At 35.7% G+C, this 11,853-nt stretch overlaps 1 protein-coding gene and 1 non-coding gene across 2 annotated transcripts; both read right to left on the bottom strand.

Annotated features, from left to right (window-relative positions):
• Window positions 1-2,271: 2,271 nt before the first annotated feature.
• On the bottom strand, window positions 2,272-6,539 carry LOC149234629 (uncharacterized). The gene is made up of 8 exons (XM_089368325.1): window positions 6,499-6,539; window positions 5,196-5,359; window positions 4,295-4,395; window positions 4,084-4,187; window positions 3,429-3,719; window positions 3,050-3,196; window positions 2,824-2,958; window positions 2,272-2,748 (listed from the first exon to the last, which is right to left on the bottom strand). The coding sequence occupies exons 1-8, from the start codon at window positions 6,537-6,539 to the stop codon at window positions 2,601-2,603; spliced, it is 1,131 nt and encodes a 376-aa protein (XP_089224451.1). The 3' UTR covers window positions 2,272-2,600.
• A 2,979-nt stretch (window positions 6,540-9,518) lies between these two features.
• LOC149234628 (small nucleolar RNA R64/Z200 family) lies at window positions 9,519-9,609 on the bottom strand. The gene has a single exon (XR_016246927.1). It is a non-coding gene; the product is annotated as a small nucleolar RNA R64/Z200 family (small nucleolar RNA).
• Between the last annotated feature and the right edge of the window lie 2,244 nt (window positions 9,610-11,853).

The raw sequence follows: 11,853 nt of genomic DNA, 5'->3' as shown, positions 1-11,853 counted from the left end.
AAGTGTTAAAGTGAGTTATGTATTGTAAGAACCATGGTGCACAAAACATATTAAAATAATAGGAAGGTGTTAAAGTAAGTTATGTATTTTAATAACCATGGTGCACAAAACATAGAATTTTCTTATTTTTTTACATTTGAATATTATGGAAATATTCATAAAATGATAATGACCAAATAAACATTATTATGAATATAAATTTGTTAATTAAAGTCGTGGTGGAGAGTGTTCAATATTTACATAGATCATTCTCGAAGGTCAAAGAAGAAGTTAAGCATTTAAAAATTATAGTTATGGAGTCTTGAACCCATGATTGAAAGATTACATATCTAGTAACATGTTTGGACATAAATGATACCATTCAGGTTAATCTCAATGCAATGCAATTCTCAAATAGAAATCTCTATGCTTCAGCGCCTTATCAACAACTCGCCCCCAAACAAGGTAATTAAAAAAGGTAACAAAGCAGCAAACCTGCTAGCAAAACGGGGAGGTGAGTTATAGGGACAAGAAATGCAGCAAGATTGGCCTCCCTCCTGTAGAGATAACCAGCTAGAAGGATGCGGAGAATAGTGGAGGAGGAAGCCACTTCCCCAACGGGGGTGAGACCCGAGACTAGAATGGTTGTCGAGCCCCATGAGGAGTGACAAATGGGTTGAAAACTCGCTTGAGCCTTCAATTGAGATGCAAAGAGAAAATATCCAAATCCATGTCATGTTCTCATTTCTCCTCCTCCTTTTAAAGCTTGATTGCTCCTGAGAAACCATGGGCAATTACCCTTAGTGGATAATGTCAATTGGTTGGGGATATTACACTATATAAAGGAACCATTTGTACAATAGAAAGAAATGCATAGGAATGATGATGAATTAATATAATTTTCTCGTCAAGGGTTTATGGAGCATATACTCCTAGTGCCCATTGTTTTTTATAGAGTTGTGTTCATTTGCAACTAGCATCTACATCAAAGAGTGAGAATTGGAGACATATAATTCCACTAGATAGAGGATGAGGCTATGTGTGTCATCTCTCTATTCATTAACAACATTGTGAAGCCATTGGTGAGGCCTCCCCCAATGGAATTGAGATTATCAAGATAAGATTAATTGTTTAGGATAGGCACCACGTGACTCCTTGCTCATGGTGCAATGAACACTTTCCTCATGCAAAATTTAGCAATGGTCTTGGGTGTTCCATGTGCACATAGATATTTTAAACTTGAACAACATTTTCAAGTATAAGTTCACATAAATAAATGAGTTTTCGTACCATGAGAAGCTTCCAATTGTCAAAGCATGATTAAATATAACAATTGTTTTCTTACAAATTAAAAAGGTCATTTGCACTTTAATTAATCATGATGCTACTCAAAATTCCACAACCCAAATGAGACCATGACCTAAGAGTAGAGTTGCTTTCTAGGTAATGGAGGTGTGATAGAAAGGACAACAAAAGGTAGAGATCTAATCCTAGCAATGGGACATATTCAGAATAGTTTTTTTCCCAACTTTATCATGAAGATGATATTCAAGTTAAGGAATATCTAAAGTGAGAACATATTTCTCATAGCCAAATTCTATAAAATGGAGGGGAAAGGAAAAATGTGTTTTAGTTCTCGTAAAGCCTCTCATAAAGTGCCAAGTTGAAAGAACTATAATCATTCTCATAAAGTGCAAAGTTGAAAGAACTATAATCATTCTTTCAACTTAACTTTCCATAATTTTTATAAGCAACAATTTGAAATGGTGTTTATCATAGCCACTTATCAATAGACATATAAGGAAGATATTTTGCATGGCACAGACCCTTTTTAAATTCATCTTAGCTTCCTTTCTATTAAGCGAAACAAACAAACAAACAAAAAATCAAAGTGCAATTTTCTCATTGCTTAAAAAGAGTAAACATTAAGATATATATACTACCAACTTCATGGTTCTCCATTATAAATAATTCTTCCAATATACCCCTTTCATATCAATACATAACCAAATTATATTACAACCTTGTAATAATTCTTCCAATATACTCCTTTCATATTAATACATAACCAAATTATATTACAATCAAGAGTCTACTAAAAACTCATATTTCCTTTCTTTGCAATTGAAAAAATCATGTTTGAAGCAAACTTTAAGGCATACATAGTCTTGCCCAAGATTTGACCACAAGGCCTGTGAGACCAAACCTCCCCACCTAACCATTGAGACAACATCCTTGGACTTGAAAACTCATATTTCTTATATGTATAAAAAATAGTTAAGAATACCCAAAACCCAGAAAGATCTAGCAAGAGAGAATATCTACACTTTATAAACCCTAACAAGTTACTTCTTCGAATTGTCAAGTTTTATTTACATACCTATATTAAAAATAAACTAACCATGTAGTAAATTTTTCTGGTTTAAACACTAAAAAAATTGCAGGGCCACCCATGTCGCAAGAAATGCCACAAGAATATTTCAACCAATACTCTCCGTCACTTTTTATGAACTTTAATCTTCTTTGAACTACAACATGAGCAGATTTCACTACTTTCTTTGATCAAATCTAGATAAGTGGCACATACAATTCTCCACATTACAGCATATATGATCCATTGCCTAGTGAACAGAAGGAACAACACTAATGACTCTGGTCTGCTTTCGGCATCTTTGAAAAATTCTATCGTACAATATATCGAATTGTACCCCTGCTCTTTCTCGGTTGATAACAAAGAGAATGTGATCAGCTTCCACAATTGTATAGTACCTGTCAATCTCACAAATTAGAAATCTTAATTAGGTCTTTCTCAAAGCTTGAGACAAGTTATTTTCTGGTTCTTACCAAACACCTGGTTGCAACGAGTGACCATCCGTTAATTCTGGACTTAGCAAGCAGTGGGGATGGGGCTCAAGAAAGCAGGGATAAAGCATCGAGATTGTGTTTAATGCTCCATCATTGTCTTGCCAATCCTCGTCACTGTTAAGAAATTTAGGGTTAATAGTAGTAACAACATAACCAATTGCTCAAGCAAGCAGGAAAGAAATCTGTCTGTTCAATAATCACTCACTTGTAACCTTTGTAAGGAAGTGGCACATTGCTGGGATAGCACCACTGGCTCATCTGCAGCGTCCTAATAAAGAGAAGAGGATGAATTCCAGACAGACTTGAAGGCATGGTGACTCCAAACAATTTTCGTGTCTTTCTCGTGGCATAGCTGTTTCAAGCAAAAGTGGTTTGAAACATCAATGTTTAGTCAATCCTTCAATTCAGAATTTTTAACCACCACTAATGCATATTACATGCATTCTACATAAAACTATAATTGCTTCCAATGAAACAGGAGGACTTGAATGTAACAAGTACTATGGGCTTTGAACATCTCTATCTTATTTTCAAGGATAGACTTGTCTCTATCAAATGTGGGCCAAAAATGCAGCAGTCCCCACCTGAAATAGTAGGTATTTGGAAAAGTCTGGAGTTTGGAATTGATTTCAACTGAGACCTGTAGACTTAAATCTACAAGAGTCCAATCATCTGAAGCAAAAGGTCCAACATTTCCTAGAAGACTCTGTATAAGCCCGGAAATCCCAACCTTTCGCCAAGTCATGTTAAAATGATCAAACCCAAAGTTGTAGTAGCTTTTCAGCCAAGCAATGTCCAACCAATCATATATAATAACTCCCACACGACACAGCTGTAACAGAGAGAAGGGTTTGATTGTCTTTCCATCTTCTGGCCTACAATCCCCCAGAAGAGAAGGATGTTTAAGCACAGGTATCAAAATAGGTGACATGGAAACAATTATGTCAGTAGAAACAAGATATATGCCCAATAGACAATCAATATGAACCCAGCAAAAGAGTAATAAATGCTTCATAGAAGGCTGAGATATACAGCATTTGTTACTCTACTCCTATCTGATGCTCCAAATTCATAATTGTATATCCCAGCCTGTACAACATTTATTACTCTACCACTAGGTATATATTCATTGCCCAATACTAATACCTAGTTCGGGAGTCTGAAATTCCAAAGCAAGAACAGGGGAACTCTGAAAAGAAATCATAAAACAAACAAGCAAACAATTTCTGAGAAACTCACTGCACTCCGTCCAGGTAGACACGAGTTGTTCCATTGAGAGCACCAGATAAAGAGGTAACACTCAGCACCCAACCTTCGGAAGTGCTATCATGTCCCTGGAATGTCTGCATAAAGATAATTCTAGCACCGTAAAGGCACAATTTTTCAACTTTCCAGCATTGCTACCAACGGAAAAGCAAATTTAGGCTGAACTAATGAGTGACTGGATTACCTTTTCAGCAAGCATATTGTGCAGGACCCTGACAACTTGAACCCCAGAAGAGTGCCCAACAAAGTGCACTGGATGTTTCTCATCCCATTCAGAATAATAGCCTGTAAAAATTCATATCAAAGCAATGAATGCTTCTAGTTTCAACCAAGATATTTTGTGGAAGACATTTCATAGTTAAAGCCTGAACTCTTATATTCATTTACCTTGCTCATAATTCTTGCCAAAGCGGGCATGGCCATATTCGGCACTGTGTTCTTCGCCATAATCTATTGTTCCGCCTTTTAAGTAGTAGAAAAGCTCTACTACTATCTGATGCTCCAAATTCATAATTGTATATCCCAGGCTGTACAACATTTATTACTCTACCACTAGGTATATATTCATTGCCCAATACCTAGTTCGGGAGTCTGAAATTCCAAAGCAAGAACAGGGGAACTTTGAAAAGAAATCATAAAACAAACAAGCAAACAATTTCTGAGAAACTCACGGCACTCCGTCCAGGTAGACACGAATTGTTCCATTGAGAGCACTAGATAAAGAGGTAACACTCAGCACCCAACCTTCGGAAGTGCTATCATGTCCCTGGAATGTCTGCATAAAGATAATTCTAGCACCGTAAAGGCACAATTTTTCAACTTTCCAACATTGCTACCAACGGAAAATCAAATTTAGGCTGAACTAATGAGTGACTGGATTACCTTTTCAGCAAGCATATTGTGCAGGACCCTGACAACTTGAACCCCAGAAGAGTGCCCAACAAAGTGTACTGGATGTTTGTCATCCCATTCAGAATAATAGCTTGTAAAAATTCATATCAAAGCAATGAATGCTTCTAGTTTCAACCAAGATATTTTGTGGAAGACATTTCATAGTTAAAGGCTGAACTCTTATATTCATTTACCTTGCTCATAATTCTTGCCAAAGCGGGCATGGCCATATTGGGCACTGTGTTCTTCGCCATAATCTACTGTTCCACCTTTTAAGTAGTAGAAAAGCTCTCGAGCCCTGCGAAAACACAAGCAAAGAAAGTTGCTAGTGCCAGTATTAAACCGAACCAAACGTTTGCTATACAGTTAACCGAGCAGGCAGGAACCGCATTCTGTTTTCACCGCAGACAATACAATACAGTAGCCGAACTTACCAAAGCGACACCAGACAGTCGAGGCATACAAGCCGGACCTGGAACAACAGAACCGCAACCAAACGTTTGCTATACAGTTAACCGAGCAGGCAGGAACCGCATTCTGTTTTCACCGCAGACAATACAACAAATACAAAGGAAAAATCGCAGAGACTGCAGAGCTAAACAACCAAGTAACAATAAGAACCCAAAGCCCGCGAACAACGTAAAACCCAAGCCGAGTAACTTTCCAGGATCTCGAGGAGGGACAGCTGTCCGCCCATAAGACCACCACAGTACATGCCGCCCGCGTGGGAGCCGCGGGACCACGTGGCCTCCACCTCGAACCACGCGAAGCCAGCAATAAGACCCCAAAACCTTTCCTCGCCCAAAACCTTAGTTCGACTTAGGAAATTGCCTTAATATTTCGGAAAATCAGTTAGGTCAACGCGCGGTCAGCGATCTATCAATCGCATATACTCCCCGGCAGGGACTAATAAGAAGGGAGACATTTCAACTCAATCATATTTGAGATAAATAAAATAAATTTAATTTCATAATGTTAAACTTTGGATAGATTTTAAAATCTTTTAGTAAAAAAAATTAATAACCATCCATAAAAAAAAAAACTGAATATGTATAAATAACAAAATCTTATTTTCATCCCCATTGACTTCACAAACTTTTATTAATGAAATATTTAAAATTTATAATATCTCGTTTTAATATAACCATTGAGTAATCATAATATAAATAATTCCCGCTATGTGAAAAATACAGTATCGAACGCGATATACATCTATAAACAAATATAGAATGGGATGGACTTAAACCTTGATGTGATAAATCACATAATCCTATTTCCATTTTCATTGACTTCCCGAACCTTTTATTAATGAAGTATTGAAAATTTATAATATCTCCTTTTTAACATAATCATAATCATAATATAAATAGCGTATTTTATTTTTATTTTTTAAAAAGGCGACAATAATTAGGCCGATAGGCCTTCTTGTGAATGAGCGTTTTCGTCTACCTTTAGTTTCTATGATTGACATCTGGCGTGCACCTTTAACTAGCTAACTGGCATGTGATTGACATCTGTCCTGCAACTCCAACTGGCATCTGGTTAGGTGGATATCACTTTTTTCTCTTCCTATACGCATTTTCCAGATATTCGTCATGGTCTTCATCCTTCAGTTACGGGCGTTTTCCAGATATTCGTCATGGTCTTCATCCTTCAGTTACGGGCGAGATCCTTCAGTTACGGGCATCATGGTCTTCATTTACAAGCGGAATGGTGGGAATTTCTGTTATGGGCGGAGAGCTGGAGAATCCTCATCTGCGTTGTGCGTTGTTACAGGTAAATGTTATGCTAATCGTCTATGTTACAATTACGAGCATCATGGTCTTCATTTACGAGCGGAATGGTGGGCATTTCTGTTATGGGCGGAGAGCTGGAGAATCCTCGTCTGCGTTGTGCGTTGTTACAGGTAAATGTTATGCTGATCGTCTATGTTACAGGTAAACGCTATTTGCTCGAGATCTTGCGAAGTGCTCTTTAACTGTTTCCATGGTCTTATTAATGGGAGCAATACACAACGCAAAACGAAGTTCATAATGGCAACCCAAGTCCTAAGACTATTTTCATGCGCATCCTCTAAACCCCAAGTGTGAAGTAGGCAGTTTGCATTGGTTCCCTCGAATGCATTGGTTCTTAGTGGTGCTAGCGAGATGAAATTGATATGGCGCTGCCATCTCACCTATTTTAACTAGAATGGAAGTCCAAATCCAACATTTGCTTGTTCAACCGTGAGGATATCATTAAGTTGTGGTCGCAGGTCTGAAAGTAGTTTAAGTTTGATCGCACCCGGGAAGACGAAGGTAAAGTTCTTATCACAGTTCCTTTTGCGAAACGCGATAGAAATAGGACTTTCCCGAAAGTGAAGTTAAGGGTTGCAGAAGAAGTTAAGGGTTCGACATGATGCTCTATCTTCTGCCGAAGAGACAAATTCTTTCCCTGCATTCTGGCTGCAATATGCAAAGGATGGGGATGTCGCCTTATTTTTTTGGATTATCAGGGATTGTGAATCAAACACGAGAGCTGCAAATGTCGGGAGATGCACAAAGTGTGTTCTTTCTTTCTGCCTCAGGGAAAACATATTCATCCAAATTTCACGCACTGCTGATGCTTCAATATTTCTATTACAGGTACTGTTAAGACCACTCTGTCAACATATCATAACATGTTCCTGATCGGAGATGATGAACATTGCTAGAGTGAAAATGGCGTGTCTAATATTGTCAGACATTCTTATACCAATAAAACATATCAAACGTTCTAATTTCCATAGTGACAAAATCAACGTTGTACTCGAAACTATATATTACATTCACCATCTCAGCAAGCGTCTTCTCAGTCATGACAGGAAAAGCGTAGGAGGTGCAGAAACGGGCAGTAGTTCTCATGAAGTCGGTCGGTCCTCAGTTGGTACCATATCATTGTCCATTGGCGGCTCTTTGGACTCTGCAATATTGCCAGAGATATCATTGAAAAGCCATGCAAGCAAAGACCTCTTCCTCACGGTAAAGTATGGAAGAAGGGAAACATGTTGCCTTCAATCATACTGCTTGCAGAGGGACAGAATCTGTAAGTGAACGATGTTTTCGTCTCTATAAACGACACGGTGTTTTTCCACTCTTTCCACCTCTAGGTGCGTATTTCTAACATAGATATCCTTAGGACAATGTTTTGTTTGAAATTTGGCGCATGAAATAATAGTTGTAATGTCGATGAATGATTAATATCTTAATTTAATATAAATAAAATAAAAGTAATACCTATCAGCAGCGGGACCACACCATAAAAGCAGATTGCAAGACACTCCTCTTCACAGTACCTACATCGACAGGCCGCTGATCCCAAAAAATTCTTTACCACTTACATTGCAAAATTGCATGCATTCCAGACTACAGAAATTATAGGTCCATGACAAAAAATCAGATGTAATATCCTTTCGCAAAACGCAACAAAATTGTTGATATGTCTGAAACCCATCACCGAAGATTCTAATCTACAGTTCCAGATTGGCCACAAGGTGTAGACCAAATTGCAGTAAACCTTGTTAATAAGGCCTATGCCTACCATTTACAAACAGATCCATGTTAGGTCCACGTCAGACTAAATGCAGAAAATCGAGCAGCAGAGGGTTACTTCCTTTTTACAGATGTAATATAGAAAAACAACATGGAAACATTGCCAGATCATGAAAGGAAAAAATCCCTAATAGTTTTTAAGGAGTTGAGTTCTGTGATATGAATAGTTTATCCATCACACTGTTTTATTTGAGTGACCGGTAAATATGGCTCATCTTTGAGACACGAAAGACATAAGAAATGATTGAATAATCTGAACAAATTTAGATTTCTCATCTCATCATTTGCCCTAGATAATGGAGATGAGCCAAGATAATGGAAATGAGCCACACGTGTTGAATCCAAACATTACCCATCATCCACACCTATTGAATCCAAACATTACCCAAAATAAAAACAAGTGTAAAATCTAAGCTTTTAAGTGAAAAGAACACTATTATTCATTCACTTATTTATAATTACAACCCATCTAACTTCCCAAAAACAAACTTTCAAAAGCGTCGTCCACCATATTATTTTTTAAGAGATGTTTAAAAAAAAAAACACACCAAACAAACCATGGCAAATCAAAGGCAAAAACAAATCAAAAGAATCACAATTCAACCTCGCCACTTCGGTATATAAAATCAATTCATGGCATTACAACAAAATGCACTTAAAGACTAATCGTTCTGGTAGTCGATCCAGCATTCATCTTTTCATCAAATGGCCTTACATTCTCCTCATAAGGAGCCCGACCACCCATCTATATGTATGTGTCTATGACAATTAATCCACTAACTATAATAATCAATGCATGATAACAAACAACAGAGATCCAATATAAAACATATGAAAGCAATGACAGAGGTAATAAAACAACCCACAATACTTTACTTATTCTGCTCATAATGAACATATGTCTCATCGATGGTGTCCATCTCCGAAGTCACCCACAATACTTTACTTATTTTGCTCATAATGAACATATGTCTCATCGATGGTGTCCATCTCCGAAGTCTAACATGTGTAATATTTGTAACATTCATCATCGCTAAAAACCCACAACGAAAAATCCCAGAAACTAGCTCTCATATTATTGGTCGTAAGAGAATATTAACACGTAGAAGAGGTTACTCCGTGTTTGTTACATCCACATTTCGCCATGGATGACTACTCTTTTGCTTACTGTGGGCAACAGTTCAAGTATGTCAACATGGAATAAAATTTTACCATGAAACTATGCCATTCGTGCCACGTGTTAAAGCTTGTATATTCCAAGGTCATATATATATATATATATATATATATAAAATAACCACATGTGCTAATGGCACACAACTCTACGTCCACGTCGGATGATGGGACGCCAAATGAAGTCTCGATATAGTTTATTAGTTGAATAATGTGATTTATTAGGTGTACAACTTTTTTCTGGATAACTCAATCTTTCTCATTACACTAGACGATTGAGTCTTACCTTCCCCATCATCTCACCGGACCACCTTCTCTTCCCATCCTTGTCATCATAATTGAACACCTCACTGCCCACTGTATCTACGTCAATTGTCATTAAAAAATTTAACAAACGACATTTCAAATAAATTCCTTTACTTTTCATTTCATTTCTTTCCTCTATAATATCTTATTTTAAATTTCTTTTTTTTAAATGAAATTCTATTAAAATTATTTTTCGGAAATAAGATTTATTATAAAATTATTATTGAAAATGAGACTTTGGCATGTTTTGAAGGTGGCTCCTTTTTTTAATATTTAAAATTATTTTTTGGAAATAAGATTATTATTAAATAATTATTGAAAATGAGATTTTTGGAATGTTTGATGGTGGTGCTTTTTTTCTATAAAGCAATTGATAAATATGTTTTCATATCAAAATAATATTTTTTTTAAAGCACCCTTGCCATTACTACCATCCTTTGAAGTTAGATAGCGAAATAAAGTGAAATCATTTTGTCAAATCTCTCGAGGTGATTTATAAGACATCTGATTTTAAAATATAAATTATAGAAGTGTAATTCTACTTGTGAAATTGACCCATTTAATATTTTTTTATAATTAAAGCACTTTTATAAACAATATTAATATTATTATTAATAATTTTGAGTTTATTTAATGATTTATTTCCAATAATTAATTTACTTGATTTGATTTACAAAGTAACAGTTCGATCTATTATATTATTGTATGGTTTTCTTGTCTAGTCATTAAAGTGATATTAAAACTTTAGATAATGGCTATGATGTATTGTATGGTTTTCTTGTCTAGTCATTAAAGTGATATTAAAACTTTAGATAATGGCTATGATGTATTGTATGGTTTCTTGTCTAGTCATTAAAGTAATATTAAAACTTTAGATAATGGCTATGATGTATTGTATGGTTTTCTTGTCTAGTCATTAAAGTGATATTAAAACTTTAGATAATGGCTATGATTACATCGTAAATTAAAATTTGAAAATATAAATAATATTTTTCTTTTAATATTTCCAATTTGTGGTGGGATCCTCAACAATTCTTTTTTGTTTTTTCCACAAGCTAAAAATGCTAAGATTTGCTCAAGGGCTACTAGACACATAAATAAGATTTACTCAAGGGCTACGAGGCACATGAATAAGTATCACATTTAAAAAGTTCAATGGTTGTTGTTGTATCTACCAACAACATAGCAAACTCACACATCCGCATTATTTGATAAAATCAATCATTTCATTAAATGTTCAATGGTTGTTGTTGTATGTACCAACAACACAACAAACTCACACATCAACATTGTTGATAGAATCATTCATTTCATTAAATGTTAATAAAACAATGTTGTAATAACAATGTTAAATATAAATTACTGCTTGGTATATTTTATGTTATTATTGCTAGATATTGTTGCTATATTCATGCATGATTTTTAAATAGGTGTAGCTATTTTATTATTATTATTTTTAAATCATTAAAAATTAAAATCTCTAAAGACAAGATTAAGAGGTAAATAAAAATATGTTATCGGGTATCATGAGCACAAGCATCATAAGAGGGATCAAGTAGCTTCTACAAGATGACCAAGTCAGCCATGGCTTAGGATGTCAGAGTGGGGAAGAGAACGTGAAGGACAAGCCATCACGGTACACTTTACTGACATGTTTTTATGACAGAATATCATTTTTTTCTATGGTTTAATATGTGAGAGTGGACAAGCCATTAGGGTACACTTTACTGACATGTTTTTATGACAAAATATCATTTTTTCTTATGGTTTAATATTTTATTATATTACGTAAAAATTGGAAAGA

This window comes from Pinus tabuliformis, chromosome 8 (genome assembly GCF_031772625.1).
Source record: "Pinus tabuliformis cultivar Carrire ecotype Pingquan chromosome 8, CPIR1, whole genome shotgun sequence".
Classification (NCBI taxonomy): domain Eukaryota; kingdom Viridiplantae; phylum Streptophyta; class Pinopsida; order Pinales; family Pinaceae; genus Pinus; species Pinus tabuliformis.
This window is presented reverse-complemented; position numbering and strand designations above follow the sequence as displayed.

Excerpts from the sequence above, each read along its gene's own strand:
- LOC149234629 (XM_089368325.1), bottom strand. The coding sequence starts at position 6,539 with ATGCCAGTTGGAGTTGCAGGACAGATGTCAATCACATGCCA. Across the intron at positions 2,959-3,049 it reads CTTCCTTACAAAGGTTACAA|TGACGAGGATTGGCAAGACA; the intron begins GTGAGTGATTAT and ends ATTTCTTAACAG. Across the intron at positions 2,749-2,823 it reads TCGTTGCAACCAGGTGTTTG|GTACTATACAATTGTGGAAG; the intron begins GTAAGAACCAGA and ends TGAGATTGACAG.